General features: G+C 37.8%; 1 protein-coding gene across 1 annotated transcript in view; it reads left to right on the forward strand.

Moving 5' to 3' along the window:
- The window catches only part of DNA2 (DNA replication helicase/nuclease 2), a 47,527-nt gene that overhangs the window by 13,199 nt on the left and 14,614 nt on the right, over nt 1-19,714 (forward strand). Inside the window, exons 5-10 of the mRNA XM_079900402.1 lie at nt 864-995; nt 7,981-8,200; nt 12,132-12,249; nt 13,754-13,919; nt 15,360-15,554; nt 17,094-17,324. Of these exons, the coding sequence (XP_079756528.1) occupies nt 864-995; nt 7,981-8,200; nt 12,132-12,249; nt 13,754-13,919; nt 15,360-15,554; nt 17,094-17,324 (1,062 nt within the window). The remainder of the gene's footprint in view (nt 1-863; nt 996-7,980; nt 8,201-12,131; nt 12,250-13,753; nt 13,920-15,359; nt 15,555-17,093; nt 17,325-19,714) is intronic.

A 19,714-nucleotide genomic window follows, 5' to 3' on the forward strand; every position in this document is an offset into this window, starting at 1 on the left:
GTGTACTCATGAGAAAACAAGAGCAAAAAAGGCAAATAATGTTGTAGTATTATTATGACATAGTTTTGACCTTATGGGCACCCTGAAAAACTGAGACTAGATTCTGGTAGTCTTTGCTGACTTCTGACTTAAGAAGTTAACATTCCTATAAATTGTCCTTTAATTCGGTAAGGCTGATGTGACTTTTCTGTTCCTACAGTCTTTTTTCCTCTTTTACTTTTCTACTTTCCATTGCTGGGTTTCAGGAGCAACATCTTCTACGGTTTCTTTTTTATCACAAAAGTGTAGCTGGGACCTATTAGACCTGAGATGATAGGAGTTGGAGCAGATCTGAAATTTGATGTCATGTCACTGTTATTTGGATTTTTTGTGTGTGGTAAAATACACATAGCATTAAAAATCACAATCTTAACCACTTTTAAGGGTACAGTTAAGTGGCATTAAGTACATTGACATTGTTGTGCAAACATTACCATCCTCCACCTCCAGAACTTTTTTTATCTTCCCAGACTGAAACTTTATATCCATTAAACAACTCCCCCCTTCCCTCGGTCCCTGGCAGTCACCATTCTTTCTGTCTCTATGAATTTGACTATTCTAGGTACCTCACGTAAGCGGTCATGCAGTATTTGTCCTTTTGTTGTTGGCTTATTTAGTCTAATGTCCTCAAGGTTCATTTATGTTGTAGCAAGTATCAGAATTTCCTTCCTTTCCAAGGCTGAATAATATTCCATTGTATATATCAAATTTTATTTATCCGTTCATTAGTTGATGGGCACTTGGGTTGCTTATTTGAATGTTTTTTTCCTTGTTTACTTTTTTCATATTTAAGCTTTCATATTTAATATCTCTTACTTTGGTAGGTACCGCCTAAATCTGAATCAAGATGAAATAAAACAAGAAGTAGAGGAGTATCTTCCTTCATTTTCTAAATGGGCTGGAGATTTCATGCATAAACATACTTCAACTGACTTCCCTCAGATGCAGCTCTCTCTGTAAGAAACCCATTTTGTTTATATGGTGTTCATATCTTTAGACCAGGATCTTATTCAAGATGTTGAATTAAAGCTTTTTAGAGGTCAAGTTATGACTAGCCTTTTTGTTTGCTTACTTTATAAGTTACAGTCCTGAGTATAATTCTTGGACAAAAAAAATAATCTAGTGAATAGAAAATTCTATTTTCACTATAGTAAAATTTATAATTTTTGGATGTAGGTATAGTTTTTTAATAAAATCTTCAGTTTATAAATATATGGGAGGGCTGTCCTAATTTCATATATATTTCTCTGTGTTACTATCATATATGGACTGTCTCATGTGTTGATTACCATGGATTTGTGCTGTATGTTTATTTATTTTTATTTATTTTTAATAAATTTATTTATTTATTTATTTTTGGCTGTGTTGGGTCTTCGTTGCTGTGCGTGGGTTTTCTCACGTGGGTTTTGCAGTGAGCGGGGACTACTTTTCGTTGTGGTGTGTGGGCTTCTCATTGTCGTGGCTTCTCTTGTTGCAGAGCATGGGCTCTAGGCACACAGGCTTCAGTAGTTGTGGCACGTGGGCTCAGTAGTTGTGGCGCACGGGCTTAGTTGCTCCGCAGCATATGGAATCTTCCAGGGCCAGGGCTCGAACTTGTGTCTCCTGCATTGGCAGGTGGATTCTTAACCACTGCACCACCAGGGAAGCCCTGTGCTGTATGTTTAAATAGTGTGTTTAGGCATTCAATACTGTTTGGCATTTGGTTTGTTTTTTACCTTTTTTCCCCTTAAAGTAGCATTGATACAAATTTGTAGGTCATCCTTTTTTTTCCCCCCATTATTTGCCCATTCAGCAAATATTTATTAAGTGCCTAATATGTGCCAAGTAATGTTCTAGGTGCTGGGATCACAGTAGCAAAAAATAAAAAAAAAAAGCAACTGACTTTATGGTGCTTCTGTACTACTGAACAAGTAAACAGCAGGGTGCCAGATTGTGATAAGTGCAGTGTAGAACAATGGGGAGGATAAGAAAGAGGAGTTGGAGGGACATGTTATTTCCCAAGAGTGGTCATGAAAGGCCTCTGTATATAAGGTGACATTGAGCAGGAGCCTGAAGGAAGTGAAGGAGGCAGCCATGCAGCTGTTTCCAGGAAGAGCACTCAGGTAAAAGCCCTGTGGCTAACGCACTCCTACGGTGTGGCTGGAGCAGAGTGAGGTGGAACAGGAGAAGCAGCTGTCCTGGGGCCTCATAAGCCTTACTGGATATTGGCTGCCATTCTGAGTCCATGACCACGTGTAATCTGGCTACCATGGGAAGCCATTGCAGGGTTTGTACAGAGGTTTTTGATCTGATTTCTTTCTTTTTTTTTTTTTTAAACAGGCAACATTTTCTTTTTCTTTAAGTAGTCATAACTTCCTTTATATCAATATTCTTATCTTTTTCTCAATATTCTCAGTATTTTATCTTGTGACATTTTGTGATCTGAACTTGTTTTAAGATTTGTGAATCAGAAATCTTGGGAACAGTCAGGTCTTTGTGCCAGTGTGTTTTCTCAAGTTCAAAGGACACACTGAGCCTGGATGTGAATCCCAGTTTTGCCACAATTTGTCTGTGCAACTTTAGTCAAGTTCCTTATTCTCTCTGTACTACTTTCTATATTGATCTGATTTACTTTTGAAAGAATCAATCTTTTAAGACTATGCTATATGGTAAGGGCAGAGGTAGAGACACCAATTTGGAGGTTCTTGCAGGAATCCAGGCAAGAGTTGGTGGTGGCTTAGACCAGAGTGAGGGTTGTGGAAGTGATGAGAATCAGTTGGATTACGGTCAGATTTTCAACGTAGTGCTGATAGGTTTTGGTGCAGGGTGTGAGGGAAAAAAAAGTCAGTGGTGATTTCAGGGGAGAAAATGTGATGAGAATGGAGTCAAGAGAGAATGGTAGAGGAGGATTTGGAGGCAGGGAATGTAGACTACTATATTGACAGGTTGTTCTATGAAAGGGTATGTAGAAATGGAATGGCTTATGTGGGGTTAAGAGAGCTTTGTTGTTGTTTTGAAGATGGGAGGTATAACATGTTTATATGCCAGTGAGAAGAATTCCATAGAGACGGTAACATTAACACTTAGAAGAGATGGGAGGAGTCTTAGAGCTGTGTCATTGAGTAAAAGAGAGGGATTAGAGTACACAAGTGGAGGGGTGGACCTTACGGGGACAGTTATTTCTGTGCATTAAAACCTCATAACTGGACTACTTCATCCAAGGTACTTGGAAAATTTACAACCTTTTGCATATTGCTAGAATTCTTTGAGAATTTTTTAAGTCATTTTAGAAAGTTGCTAGCAATGTTTAAATGTCCTGTGTCTGCCGGTAAGATTTTATTTATTTTATTATTATAATTATTTATAATTGAGTATGTTCGTAGAGTTGTACAACCATCACCACAATCAGTTTGCCAATAGGACTCTGATATATCTATTTTTAAAATACTTAGTGGTTGTGCTCGTTGTGGCAGCACATGCAGTAAAATTGGAACGATACAGGGAAGATTAGCATGGCCCCTGCACAAAGATGACACACAAATTCGTGAAGCGTTCCATATTTTTAAAAAGAATACATATATATCTATAAGTATATCACTTTGCTGTACACCTGAAACTTACACAACACTGTAAATCAACTATACTTCAATAAAAAAAAAACTTAGTGGTTAAAAAAAACCAAAGCTTATCTTGCTGTTAGAATTGGGTTTATTTATCATATTTTTTACTTCTGTTGTGGTCATAAATTTACCACCAGGTCCTTACCCTAAAAAAATGCTAGAGTAAATTGGTTAAAGTTTCTTGTAGTGTTTTTTAAATAAATTTATAAGTGCTTTGTTCTTTGTTATTTCTTTGGAGCAGATTGCTATGTCTGGTATAGGGGGTGGATCTTGGTGCATTAGTTGTCATTGTGATAATCTGCTAACTGTTTATTAAGTAGTCATTCTTTTCCTGGTTCCTTGCTTTGTTTTATAATATTTCTGTCATTCTGGTCTCTTGATTTTCTGTAATAATAACAAACTGAATTTTGTTTTCCATTGTTCCTAATTCTTTCTTTTTTTTAACATTTTGCTTAGCAATATTCTTTATATATATATATATATGAGTTAATTAATTTATTTGTTTTTGGCTGTGTTGGGTCTTTGTTCTTGAGTGCAGGCTTTCTCTAGTTGCGGTGAGCAGGGGCTACTCTTCATTGCGGCGCGTGGGCTTCTCATTGTCATGGCTTCTTTTGTTGTGGAGCACGGGCTCTAGGCGCACAGGTTACTGTAGTTGTGGCACGTGGGCTCATTAGTTGTGGCTTTTGGGCTCTAGAGCTCAGGCTCAGTAGTTGTGGCTCACGGGCTTAGTTGCTCCGCGGCATGTGGGATCCTCCCGGACCAGGGCTCGACCGTGTACCCTGCATTGGCAGGTGGATTCTAACCACTGCGCCACCAGGGAAGTCCCCCTAATTATTTCTTTATCCTTGTTTACCTTCCCTCCCTACCTTTCTTTCCTCCCTTATTATTTCTTTTGGTCATTTAAATTTGCTTGAGATTTAAAATTGTGGTGGATATCCATTTCTGTGGTTGTTTTATCTTTTTTTTTTTTTTTGTCTTGCCCATGGCTTGTGGGATCTTAGTTCCCCAACCAGGGATTGAACCCAGGGCCATAGCAATGAATGCGCCAAGTCCTTACCACTGGACCGCCAGGGAATTCCTTATGTTTGTTTTAGATACTAGCTTTTCTTTCACTGTTGTTTTAGCATTTCGTTTGCATGTTTTTTTCTTTCGGCTAAAATTTGCTTATTGTTTTTGCAGAGTTAATAAGCTGCCATATTCTCACAGACTTATGGACTTATCTATTCAGCAAAATGTATTACATGCTGCATCTGTGCCCAGGATTGTTCTAGGTGTTACAGGGAGACTAAAACCCTCCAGGAACTCGGTGTATTGGTGGTAGTTGAAAATGTAGAAGTGGAGGGGATTGCTGAGAGAGAATAGCAATCTGCTGAGGGCAACAGAAGAGGCATAGAACCCTGGGAGGTTACCTTGTATAAGGACAGAGGGAGAGAGTGGAATCCGTCGAAGGAGGCTTGGAGTGGACCAGCAAGGGATTTGGTAGCTTGGAAGAAGTTATCATGGAAGCCTAGGAGAGTTTGGGATTCAGAATCATCTTTGACCTGAAGGGGATTTTTGAGATTTCAGTCTTAGATTTCCAGTAAGGAAATTGAGGTCCAGTGAGGTGGTGTGACTTGTCCAGGTTTTATGTGAAAAACCGGTGGTCGAGCAGAGTCTAGAACAAGGAATTTCTTGATTCTCAGCTTGGTGTTCTCACCTCCGTAGCTTGGTGTAAGACTCTTCTTTGTTTCAGTTATTTCTGATGGGGTTTTATGTGTCTGTCTGTGAAGGAGGCGCTTCTCTGTACTTTACTTTGCATCATTTCCCCAGCAGTCTATAGCTAGTCTTTAAAAGAAACAACAAAACTTTAGACTTTAGAGCAGAGAATGAGACCTTTAAAAGCCATTTCAAGACAGAACCTTTCTTACCCATAAGTAGTAAATGTGTATTTTCTTAATCTTCATGACCTCTTATATTCTCTATCAGGTGACTCTCAAAGGAGTTTTATAGCATTATGTTGATGAAAAGCATAGAAGTTAAATTGAAGTACCTATCATTTGTTCTACAGATCTAAGACTAAAACCACATTACTTCTTTTTCTAGGGGAAAGAATAGTAATAGTAATAGTAAAAGTTTCATTACCTATCTTCTAAGTATACATGTGACATATTTAATAAAGTTTGCTTTATTTCATATACGTATATTTAAATACATGTCATGATCAGATAACATCCATCAGAGAAAACAGATTAATATTTAAGAAATTTCTGATAAGTTGTGGCTTCCCTGAATTCCTCTATTGTCCTCTTCAAAGATTGCAGAAAGGGCTTCCCTGGTGGCGCAGTGGTTGAGAGTCCGCCTGCCGATGCAGGGGACACGGGTTCGTGCCCTGGTCCGGGAGGATCCCGCATGCCGCGGAGCGGCTGGGCCTGTGGGCTGTGGCCGCTGGGCCTGCGCGTCTGGAGCCTGTGCTCCGCAACAGGAGAGGCCACAACAGTGAGAGGCCCGTGTACCGCAAAAAAAAAAAAACAAGATTGCAGAAGTATACGTATATTCCTGGAGATTATATTTGAAGCATCCTGAAAAGGTTTTTAAAAAATTACCAAAGATAGCATTCTTCCTCTTAGAAAATATTCTCATTTGTTAAGAAATAGATGCTGATCTAAATAACATGAAATTAGCAAAACAAGTCAACTAAATCATGTATTCTGACAGCCAGAATTCTTATACTTTTTGAATCTTGATTTTTAAATGATATAAAATGTTTTATTACTAGAAAATTTATCCTTTTCATTTAAGATTTACATTACATTTAGTATTTTATATGGCTTTGAGTATAAAATAGGATTAATAAATAAAAGACTGTTCCTATCTGACCTTTCTTCTGCAGAATAACTTACTGCTTTGAAAATGAGTAAATCTTAGATAAGAGAAGTGCAAGAGGCTTTAAAAGTTATTTTCATCTCTTCTAATTCCTTTGACATTCATAAATTCCTTTTTTCCTCCTTCCTGTGCTCTTGGCTTATTTAACAGGTAAGATACTAAAATCAGAACCTCTTTTGTAATATAAAACAACAATGTTGAGTACTTAGTGTTAAATATTGATAGTGGCAGAGCTGGATTCATTTAATGATTAAGTAAAGGATATAATGAGTAAGTGCAGGAGCACCTGAGCTTCTCTGAGGGCTGTCGTGGGGTTGAGGGTAGGGATGAAGCGCTGGGTGATCAGGGCCCACACAGCATAGATAGTGGGGAGAGACAGCTTGTTCTTACTCAGGTTAATATGGTGTTACATGGAAAAACACATCCCTTGTTACCGAGGGTGCAACCACGTGCAAGCCATTATATGTTAATCTGTGTAATAATTGTACATCAGAATATTCAGACTGTCATAGTGGCTCCAGCCGTCCAAGGAGTGAGACTTTTGCATTGTAATATAGATAGACTTGAGGAAATAAAGGCCTGAGTTAGGAAGATTATTGTGGGAATGAACTGAAAGGGACAGACGATAAATATTAAGAAAATTTAAATTATATGAGTTAGCAGCCACAAAAAGGAATGAAATTGGGTCATTTGTAGAGATGTGGATGGACCTAGAAAGTGTCATACAGAGTGAAGTAAGTCAGAGAAAAACAAATGTCGTATAGTAACGCATATATGTGGAATCTAGAAAAATGGTACAGATGATCTTATATGCAAAGCATAAATAGAGACACAGACGTAGAGAACAAATGTATGGACACCAAGGGGGAAAGGGGTGGGGTGGGAGGAATTGGGAGACTGGGATTAACACATATACAGTATTGATACTATGTATAAAATAGACAACTGATGGGAACATACTGTATAGCACAGGGAACTCCACCTAATGCACTGTGGTAGCCTAAATGGGAAGGAAGTCCAAAAGGGAGGGGATATCTCTCTGTATGTATATGGCTGATTCATTTTGTTGTGCAGTGGAGGCTAACACAGAATTGTAAAGCAACGATACTCCAATAAAAATAATAAATAAATAAATGATGAGTTAGAACTGATAGGATTCAAACTTGCCTGTGCATCAGAATCACTTGGAGAGTTTGTTAAACAAATTCTGGGCCTCACCTGTTGGTCTGGAATGGGGCCTGAGAATTTGCATTTATGACACATTCCCTGGGTGGTGCTGATGCTACTCATCCAGGAAGCATACTTTGAGAATCACTGCCATAAATGTCTGTAGACTCCTTCCCATCCCCACATTCCGTGCATGCAGTAGAGAGTCAATGCCAGCATATAAGAAATGAGCTAAGTGTTCTAATTCCATTCAATTAAATATTTTAGTTAAATATTTCTAATTAATTAAATATCTTTGTGTTTTGTTTTTTAGGCCAAGTGATGGTAGTGATGGTAATTCAACATGTAATATCGAAGTTATAAACTCACTGGATATTGAAGAAAGCATTTGGTCTCCTAGGTTTGGATTGAAGGGCAAAATAGATGTTACAGTTGGCGTGAAGATACATAGAGGATGTAAAACGAAATATAAGATAATGCCACTGGAACTTAAAACTGGCAAAGAATCAAATTCTATTGAACACCGTAGTCAGGTATAAATATTAATAAGAAAATTATGAGTGTGTAATATATTTAAATTTTTTTAATATGTTTGAAAAGTAGTTGCTTTATATATTTTGATTCAATTCAGGTGATTTTTAATTTAACCCAGCATTTCCTAAACCTAATTTACCACAGAGCTAGTGTTTTCATGTAACATCTACATAGGATACTCTTTAGGAAACAGCAGTGTCAATTTATTCTTTTACTTCTGACCTTTAATCCAATGATGTTGATTTTTAAAAAAAAAAATGTCCCATTGTTCTTTTACAATTTTATTTTATTTTATTTTTTTGCGGTACGCAGGCCTCTCACTGTTTTGGCCTCTCCCGTTGCGGAGCACAGGCTCCGGACGCACGGGGTCAGCGGCCATGGCTCACGGGCCCAGCCGCTCCATGGCATGTGGGATCTTCCCAGACCGGGGCACGGATCCGTGTCCCTTGCATCGGCAGGTGGACCCTCAACCACTGCGCCACCAGGGAAGCCCCATTGTTCTTTTTTTTAAAAAAATATTTATTTATTTTGGCTGCGCCGGGTCTTAGTTGCGGCAGGTGGGATCTTCGTTACAGCATGTTTAGTTGCGGCATGAGGGCTTCCTAGTTGTGGCATGTACGTGGCATCTAGTTCCCCGACCAGGGATTGAACCTGAGCCCCCTTTGTTGGGAGCGCGGAGTCTTGCCCATTGGACCACCAGGGAAGTCCCAATATATTGATTTTTATTTAAAATGAAATATAGAACTGTATCTTACCATTAAGTTAAATTCAAGTTTTCTTAATCATCTTCTCCTTGGTAAATATGTCTTCTGTTGTCCTTCAAAATGACCTGAAATTTATATTAATTATAGTGAGTTAACAAATCAAAGTAACTAACATAAAGTTCTATTTTTTCTAATTATTACCATTCCCTCTGCCAACCTCCACATTGGCAGTCTATGGTATGTTCTAGACACTTTTTTTTTAAAATTTATTTTATTTTATTTTGGCTGTACTTGTGGCACATGGGATCTTAGTTCCCCCACCAGGGATCGAACCCGAGCCCCCTGCAGTGGAAGCGTGGCGTCTCAACCACTGGACCACGAGGGAAGTCCCCTAGACACTTTTAAATAAGCAAAGATAAAACTAAAAGTAGTAACATTATTGTATTTTTATGGTATAATAAGTATTAAAGGAACAAATAATATAACAAATAACATAGCATTTGTAATATAAATTAAACTTCCTTTTGCCCATGGAATTTTCACATTTTATTTCAGCAGATTTTATGTAAAATAGGTTCAGATTCAAAGTACTGAATTGTATAATCAGGGATTAACAAGATCTTCCCTTATTAAATCTTTCTTGCTATTCTTAATTGTGTACCAAGCACCAAAGGTTCTCACAAAAGCTTTTCCATTTGGGAATGAAAAATAGGGTAACCTTGTTGTTTCACCTATCATTGGGTTTTACAGATACTGGAGGTAGAGGAAAAATTAGGCTTCCCCTATCAGAAGACTTGAATTTTTCACTTTGGTAAAACAGAAATGGCTGAAATTATGAACAAAGACTTGGCTAGATTAAAGCCTTCTTGTGAAAGGAAAATCATGTCTAGATAGAAGAAAAGCTATTTTTTTTATTTTTATTTATTTTTTTAATTTATTTATTTTTGGCTGCATTGGGTCTTCGTTGCTGCACGTGGGCTTTCTCTAGTTGCGTCGACGGGCTTCTCATTGTGGTGGCTTCTCTTGTTGTGGAGCACGGGCTCTAGGCGCGCAGGCTTCAGTAATTGCGGTGCATGGGCTCAATAGCTGTGGCTCGCGGGCCCTAGAGTGCAGGCTCAGTAGTTGTAGCGCCTGGGCTTAGTTGCTCTGCAGCATGTGGGATCTTCCCGGACCAGGGCTCGAACCTGTGTCGCCTGCATTGGCAGGTGGATTCTTAACCTCTGCACCACCAGGGAAGCCCAAGAAAAGCTATTTTGAAGTCAAAGATTTGAAGAAATGTGTTTTGTGTACGTGAGGCTGAAAATTTTTACTTGTGTTTTTAAGGACAAGTTTGTTTGAAATCACTTCTGAATGCTAAAAGGAAGAGAAATACAAAAGCATTTCAGCATCTAAAGTGGTCTAGATTTAAAGACCTTTCTTCTAAGGCCACTGCTCTAAATTGTAGTTCCTTCAAGGCAAAGAATATTACTGTATTTAATTTTGTTCAGTTGGAACTTTTATCTTTGCAAGAATAGAAGCTGGAAGAAGAACTTTTAAGAATACAGTGGTGTTTATCATATTTAAAAACAGGAAAAATGATTTGGACAAGGCTCAAACAAATATATTGGAGTGCATATTGCATATTCATTGAGTAAGAAACAAGGAGACATTGAAAGAATAATTATAGTAATTCATTGAGATATATACATAGATAGATAGGTAAATAGATAGATATTGCGGATGAGGAAAGACATAGATCTCCCCTTTTAGGAATTTTTTTTTCTTCAAATTAAAACTTTAATGAATATAATTACTAGTGCATAAGCAAAAGAATATTAAATCCAGGTATAATTTTTCATTAAAGATTTTAAATCACTTCCTTTTTTGTTATGTATATATATATTTTTTAACATCTTTATTGGAGTATAATTGCTTTACATTGTTGTGTTAGTTTCTGCTGTACAACAAAGTGAATCTGCTATATGTATACATATACCTTTTAGGAGATTTGACTTCTCACTTTGGTAATACAGAAAAAGTTTATGTTATAAACTAACTTTAGTTAAGGAAGATCTTTATTTTATAAATGGATTGTATTCTAAAAATTCATTTCTAAGTCAGTAATGTGACATTAGAAACATTTTCTTGTTTTTTTTTTTTGGCCGTGCTGCACGGCATGTGGGATCTCTGTTCCCTGATCAGGGATCAAACCGGTGCCCCTTGCATTGGGAGTGTGGAGTCTTAACCAGTGGACCACCAGGGAAGTCCCCCTGAAACACATTTTCTAAAGGAAAAATATTATATGGAGCTGTGATCTCTAAACCAGCTCACAGAAGCCTATTTCACTTGTGATATAGTTGGATTATAACAGTGTTGTAAAATTGCAGTCCGGCTTTCTTTTATCATAATATGAAGGGAATTTCATTTCAGATATTTTTTCCTTTTAATAAGTCCCAGAAGCAGAATCCTCTTCCTTCTGCCTCAGTTCCCGTGAAGGGAAAAACTTAACATAGATGGACCATTAGTTTGGGTTGACTCCCTTGGTCCACAGCCCCAAGGCTTCACCCTGTCATTTATGAGTTCATTTTAATTTTTAAAAGTTTTATTTGGTTACTTATGCTGTATCAGGCAACAGAAGTGGAGTGCTTATAAGAAGACATCCCAAAACATGCTACATAGGCTCAAATGTTGCTGCTAAGGTGTTTCCATGAACTAAAGGAGCTATTTCTAACTTGTCTTAGATGGTTTCTCTGAAGAGTGCCACATAAACTTAAAGCACTTAATGCTCCCTCCTGCTCTGGAAAAAAACCCAGTAAACTGTTAGTAGAGTTAGTCTCATTTAGTTGTCACAGTAACTATGACATAAATAATATGCATTTTAGTGTTTAATCCACTCATTTTAAACAGGGAAAATACTGTCTGAAGACAACTTCAAAATGGAAAACATAGCTTGATTAATTTCCCTCTTTAACTTATTGGAGATTATTTACCATCTAAGAAAAATTCTAAATATTTCTTTTTTGTCTGTGTAAAACTGAGAAGCATATACTATGTTTTGTGGAAATTAAATATTTGACTTTGAATTTATTGTATTACCTTTACTAAATTTGGATCATGTTATTTTCAAAATGGAAATAGCTTGATTCACCTTTTGATTTTAAAATTACGATATGTATTGATTGCAAAACATGTATGTAAATATAGAAAGTTAAAGTTTCATTTGATGAAATATACCATGTTTTCACAGCTTGTTCTGTACACACTGCTAAGCCAAGAGAGGAGAGCTGATCCAGAGGCTGGCCTGCTCCTCTACCTGAAGACCGGCCAGATGTACCCTGTACCTGCCAACCATCTCGATAAAAGAGGTAGAGCTGTTTTCTCTCAATTTTACTTCTCTGGGTTTTGTTGGTTGGTTTTTTCCTTCAATTTTTGGTGACACACATTTATACCTGACAATCACTCACTGCCATCGCTAGGCCTAAAACAGGTTGTAATTGGTAAGTTGTGGTGCTTTTTTAAAAAAAAGAATTTTAGGGAACTCCCTGGTTATCTAGTGGTTAGAACTCCCCGCTTGCACTGCTGAGGGCCTGGGTTCCATCCCTCGTCGGGGAACTGGGATCCTGCAAGCCGTGCGGCGTGGCCAAAAAAAAAAAAAAAAAAAAAAGAATTTGAACAATATACTGTATAGTTGAAAACACTATTAACCTTTTTACTATATAAGTTCATTTAGGTCATAGTTTAGATTCCACAATAAGTGATATCATACGGTATTGGTCTTTCTTTGTCTGACTCACTTCATTTAGTATGATAACTTCTAGGTCCATCTATGTTGCTGCAAATGGCATTATTTCATTCTTTTTTTACGGCTGAGTAGTATTCGATGGATGTGTGTGTGTGTGTGTGTGTGTGTGTGTGTGTGTGTGTGTGTGTATGTATCACATCTTCTTTAATTTTATTTATTTTTGGCTGTGTTGGGTCTCCGTTGCTGTGTGCGGGCTTTCTCTAGTTGTGGCGAGCGGGGGCTACTGTTTGTTGTGGTGTGCGGGCTTCTCATTGCGGTGGCTTCTCTTGTTGTGGAGCATGGGCTTTAGGCACGTGGGCTTCAGTAGTTGTGGCACACAGGCTCAGTAGTTGTTGCTTGTGGGCTCTAGAGTGCAGGCTCAGTAGTTGTGGTGCACGGGCTTAGTTGCTCCGCAGCATGTGGGATCTTCCCGGACCAGGGTGTCCCGTGTATTGGCAGGCGGATTCTTAACCACTGCGCCACCAGGGAAGCCCCGCATCTTCTTTATGTAGTCTTCTGTCAATGGACGTTTAGTTTGGGATTAGCAGATGCAAAGTATTATATATAGAATGGATAAACAATAAGGTCCTACTGTATGGCACATGGAACTATTTTCAGTATCCTGTGGTAAACCATAATGGAAAAGAATATGAAAAAGAATGTATATATATGTATAACTGAATCATTTTGCTGTACAGTGGAAATTAACACAACATTGTAAATCAACTATACATTAAAAAATAAATTAAAAATATTTTACTATATAAAACTTTATTTTAAACTTGCTGTCTTACATTCAAGACACTCTAGATAGCTGTATTTGTCCTTAGCATTCAGCCAGTAAAACACCAGCTTCACAATATTTACTACTTATGAGATTCATGGTTATTCAAAGAACTTATCAAGTGAACAAAAATTGAAGGAAATATACCAAAATGTTATCAGTGGTTATTTTAGTATAGTGGGAAATATGAATGTTGTTCTTTCCTTTTTTATGTTTTTGAATCTGAAAGTTATATATAATGGAAAAGATGTATAATAAACTTTACTTAATTCTTAAAAAACACCCATCCTTTTTTCCCTCATAGAATTATTAAGGCTAAGAAACCAGATGGCATTCTCTTTGTTTCATCGTATTAACAAATCTGCTACTGGAGAGGAGAAGACAAAGCTTGCTCCTTTGCCACAAATAATTGAGGAACAGCAAACCTGTAAATATTGCTCACAGATGGGCAACTGTGCTCTTTATAGCAGGTAAACACACTGTCTTCCAAAAGTATTAATTCCAGTTAAGTAAGTATTCAACTCAGAATGATTTTACATTGTTGTCTGGTCTGGCATTGATGGTTTCATTTTGGTTATTTAAAACAAAGGGAATAGAAAAAAAAAAAACCAAGCACAGCTAGTTCATATTATATAACAAGCCTCTTGCCTTGGAGAGATAGAATGCTTTTAAAACTTTTTCCAAAAGTGAATATTTTAATCTTGCTGCATATAGTTCCTGGGGAAATGAAATAATTGTAGAACTTATGGAATCTATTTAAGAAAGATGTAGTATAGGCATTGTTAATACAGCTTTTCTTAAATGATATTTCAAGAAATCTTCCCTTTCTTAGTTGATATTTTAATTTCAAACCTTTTGTAGCTCAAAATAGGGAAATTTGTTCTTCCAGACACTTTGATATGATTCAGTAGACTTGTCTTACTTATATATGTCTATTTTTCTACATATGGGAAGTTTATTAGCTGTCTTGTGAGCAATCATATGTATTTACACCTTCATAGCCAGTGAGAGTTTTGGAAGAAACAAGAAGGTAGTTAGATGTAAATTCAGACTAGGAAACGATCAAATCAGAACCAAAGTTCTAAATCAGCCTGAAAATTCATATAAAGGAGTTTTAAAAGTACAGTTGACCCTTGAACAACACTGGGGTTGGGGGTGGCAACCCTCCCTGCAGTTGAAAAATCTTAGTATAACTTATAGATGGCCCTCCATATATGAGATTCCTCCACATTCCTGTATTTAGCCAACCTCAGATCATTTAGTACTGTAGTATTTACTATTGAAAAAAGTCCACGTATAAGTGGACCCATAGAGTTCAGTCCCATGTTATTCAAGGGTCAACTGTATTGTATCAAAAGATCTCTTAATGGCAGAGACTGTGAACCATGGGAAATCTGGGCCTATAGTACAAGCACATATTTTTGAACTCTTAAGTTTTACTCTCCATGTTTTGTATGCTATCCTATAATGTATTTGTTTCTATATAAAAATTCAAAATTAATATTGAGCAAAATTGATACTCCACATGGTTCTCCATGTTTTTATGTTGACTTTCTTAATGGCACAGAGCTGGATGTACAAATACTGTGATTTTGAGAAACGCAGTCCTACAAAAAGCCGAAACTTGCTACATATAGGAATGAAGACTGGGCTATAATGAAACTTCAGCACTTGTTAGGGGAACAGTCATTCAAGGCAAAATAATGCAGTATTGAGTTTCTAGGGCATTTTGTTTTGTAAAAAGCCATTTGGCTTATGAAATGTTGAAATGACTTTAAAAGAAAATTAGGGGCTGTGGTTATAAGTTATGATGATTATCATATATGTGTATTTATTTTAGAAATACCTCATTTCATAACCAGCCAGTGAAATGTTTCATATGCATCTCTGACTTGGAACTTTATCTTTAGAGCGGTTGAACAACAGATGGATGACAGTTCAGTCCCGACCAGCATGCAGCCCAAAATAAAAGAAGAAACCCAGCATCTAAAACTTACACACTTAGAGTATTTCAGCCTTTGGTGTCTTATGTTAACCCTGGAGTCACAGTCAAAGCATAATAAAAAAAATTACCAAACTATATGGTTAACGCCTGCTTCAGATATGTAAGTGGTCCATTTAATACAGTAAAACTTCAGTAATTTGGATTAGCCAGTGGTATGAAATTTGTAATTCATGACAAATACAGGTTATGTAGCATGTTAAAGCCATGCAGTTTCGTATATTCATGCCAACTCCAGATGGCTGTCAGTGAATTGTTTCTAAGTAGAGCACCATTGTTATTTTCAGTAGATTAAATATACCTCGGGACTTCTCTGGCGGTCCAGTGGTTAAGACTCCTCGCTTCCACTCCTTAGGGTGTGGGGCGGGCGGGTGGACGACTAAGATCCCGCATGCCATGTGGCACGGCCAAAATAGATAAATACACAAATATGTAAATAAATAAACCTCAAGAAATCTTACTTAAAAAATTACTAGTGAAATTAAATCCTTTTTCATCAGTGAGAAGACTATAAACTTGAATATATCATAAGGTGAATTTTAGCATATTGGTACAGTGGAAATTAATGAAGTTTTACTTAATATTTTAAATACTAGCATTTTGAAAGTCTTTATTTTTGTAAGTTTTGATAGAGATTCACATTTTCTAAAGTGGGTCAATATTGTATTTTGTGAGATCCGTTCTTTTACAAGTTACTTGTAAAGTTATAACTTTCTATGTCTTTGCATAGTATATTTCTTTATGTCATATTTAGTTGCTTTTGATCCATTTCTTTCTTTCCAGAATGAATATTGATAATAATGTGACTTTAGACCTTAGATTTTTATTTCCTTAATACTAGACTTTAACACAAGGCACCATTACAGTGGACAAAGTTTAAGTCATTTTCAACAGACTACATAAGTACAGTAAATACGTCCAGTGTACGCGCCAGCAAGCTTCTCTAGTATAATAGTAATGCCTGAGAGTTTGTAAATGCTTAATGCTTACTTCTAAGAGGCAGTGGACTTATCACTTTGCTTGCCATTGTTTTAGTAACAATAATTATAAATTCTCTTATAAACAGTAAAGAAATAACGTTACTACTTTCTTCACTTCAGGTTCAGAGTCAGGTTACTATGATTTGTCTTCTGTAGTGTTATATGTGTATCAGCACAGGAGGTGGGGTGTCAGTCAAGAATCAAAGTGCTGATATGCAAGTTGTTCAGAAATCTCAGGGACTTCCCTGGTGGTCCAGTGGTTAAGAATTCGCCTTCCAATGCAGGGGATTTGGGTTCAATCCCTGGTCTGGGAACTAAGATCCCACATGCCTCAGGAAAACTAAGCCCGAGCACTCTAGAGCCCACGTTCCACAACTAAGACCTGATGCAGCCAAATAAATAAATAAATATTTAACAAAAGCAAATCCCAGACTGTGGGTGCAACAAGGGAGGTGCTCCCTAGCACCTTTCTAGAGATCTGGTGATGAGAGATTTTCTTTTTTTTTTTGGCCTTGTCGCATGCATGCAGGATCTTAGTTCCCCGACCAGGGATCAAACCTGTGCCCCCTGCAGTGGAAGCATGAGTCTTAACCACTGGACTGCCAGGGAAGTCCTGAGAGATTATTTTAAAACTAATTTCTCTTTTTCTTTCTCTCTCATAGGGAGGAGAGTGGCAGCTGCATTGGGAACCTGATTAGAACAGAACATGTAAAGACAGTTTGTGATGGACAATATTTACATAATTTCCAACATAAAAATGGTGTCATGCCTGTCACAAATCTAATGGCAGGTGACAGAATTATTTTAAGTGGAGAAGAGAGAACATTGTTTGCTTTGTCTAGGGGGTACGTGAAGGAGATTAACATGACAACTGTAACCTGTTTATTAGACAGGTAATGAAATGTTCCCTTTTTGGGTGGGGGGGATAAAGCTTTATTGATATGTAAACATATACCATATGGTTCATCCATTTAAAGTGTATAATTCAGTGATGTTTAGTATATTCACAGAGCTGTGCAGTCAGCACTAAAATCAATTTTAGACCATATTCATCACCCGCAAAAGACTCCCTGTATCCTGTAGTCACACCCCCTGCCCTAGGCAACCACCAGTTCCCTTTCTATCTTTATAGATTTGCCTCTTCTGAACATTTCACATAAATGGGATCATACAATATGTGGTCTTTTGTGACTGGCTTTTTTCACTTAGCGTACTGTTTTTGAGGATCATCTTCATGTAGTGGCATGTACCAGTACTCCATGCCTTTTAAAAAAAATTTAGATAAAATTCACATAACATAAAATTAACCATTAACCACTTTAAATGTAGAGTTCAGTGGCATTTAGCAATTATCCAACTGCTAAACTTTTGTTTAATACATTACATTCCATAGTGCTAATGTGGATGTAGTCTTATCAGATTCTCACAACCATGTGTACAGCAGGCAGGACAGATGCCCTGTGTTGACTGTAAAGCTTATTTCTCCTTCTTAGCACTCTGGGCACTCACCGTTTCATTCTCTCCTTTTTTTAAAATATTTTATTTTTATAATTTTATTATTGTTATTATTTTTTGTCTGCGTTGGGTCTTTGTTGCTGCGTGTGGGCTTTCTCTAGTTGCGGCGTGTGGGCTTCTCATTGCGGTAGCTTCTCTTGTGGCGAAGCACGGGCTCTAGGTGCGTGGGCTTCAGTAGTTGTGGCACGCGGGCTCTAGAGCGCAGGCTCAGTAATTGTGGAGCATGGGCTTAGTTGCTTCGTGGCATGTGGGATCTTCCCAGATCAGGGATTGAACCCGTGTCCCCTGCGTTGGCAGGTGGATTCTTAACCACTGTACCACCAGGGAAGCCCTCATTTTTTTAAAGATGATGCGTTTTTCCATTTAGAGTTGTAAATACTTTATATTTATAAAGTATAAGTTAAAACAAAGTGAGTTAATTTAATAATATTAATTAAATAGAAAAGTCGGTATGAAAATTTGTGGTAGAAACTAATATCCATATTTGTTAATATCCATATTCCCGGGCTTCCCTGGTGGCGCAGTGGTTGAGAGTCCGCCTGCCGATGCAGGGGACACAGGTTCGTGCCTCGGTCTGGTAAGATCCCACATGCCGCGGAATGGCTGAGCCCGTGAGCCATGGCCGCCGAGCCTGCGCGTCCGGAGCCTGTGCTCCGCAACGGGAGAGGCCACAACAGTGAGAGGCCCGCGTACCGCAAAAAAAAAAAAAAAAAATCCATATTCCCTTCTTCCTGGACCCCCAGCCTTTCTTGCATTTAAGTGCCGGCATGCGTCACATTTCTTAGTGGATGGAGATCAGTAATTGGGATGCAGTGGAAATGTCCAGGCTTGCTCTCTGCTAATCAGTAATCCTAGTTAAGCCATAACCAGTCCTAGCCTAGCTTTCATGATATCGGAGTATCAGCTGTGATATTTCTGTTGTTTCTTAGGAATCCCTGCAGTCAGTCCTTTGAGGTATTTATTTGGCACCTAACATGTATTACGTGCTTTGTAAACCCTTGAGGAACTCATAGTCTTGTGGGTAACAAATAAATAAATATGTTTTTGGTCTAATATGACAAGTGTTTGGATTGATGGGAACACAGAGGAGAGGCATTTAACCCAGTTTTAGGAGGCTCAGGGAAGGCTTTGTGAAAAAGGTCATTCCAGATCTTCACCCTGTGGGTGAATAAATTAGCCTGATGAAGCAGTGTGAGAGGAGTATATCAAACAGAGGGAACAGGGTGTGGAAAGACCTGATGGTATGAAGTGGAGTGTTCAGGAAAGTACAGGTAATAATTAGTTTCTGGAATGTAAAAGATAAAGAAGGGAATGATTGGAGAGGTCAGGTCATAGAAGGTCTTATATACCATATTAAGAAGTTCTGACTTTACTTTTTCAGATGTACTGAAGAGTTTTAAACAGAAGAATGATAATAATCAGATTTGCATTTTTCTTTGGATGCACTGTGGAGAATAGAGTTAATTAATGGAGGCAAAACTGAAAGCCGAAAAGTCAGGCATCTGTTGTAGTGGCCCAGGCTTGAGGTGATTGAGGGCAGGGTAGTTTTGACAGAGAAGGTGGAATGACTTTGAGAAGTATTTAGAAAGTAAAACTGTCTGACATGGGATCCTGATCGAGTGTGCAGGGTTGGAAGAGAGTGAGGAAGAGGGAAGGATCAAGACAGCTGTGTGGATGCAAGAGCCATTAATTGAGGTCAGGACCACAGAAGAAGGATCGGGTTCAGCTGGAATAAAGAGTTGTTCAGTTTTGAAAAATTGAACTTTCA

This window comes from Stenella coeruleoalba, assembly GCF_951394435.1.
Source record: "Stenella coeruleoalba genome assembly, chromosome: 16".
NCBI classification, from domain to species: Eukaryota; Metazoa; Chordata; class Mammalia; order Artiodactyla; family Delphinidae; genus Stenella; species Stenella coeruleoalba.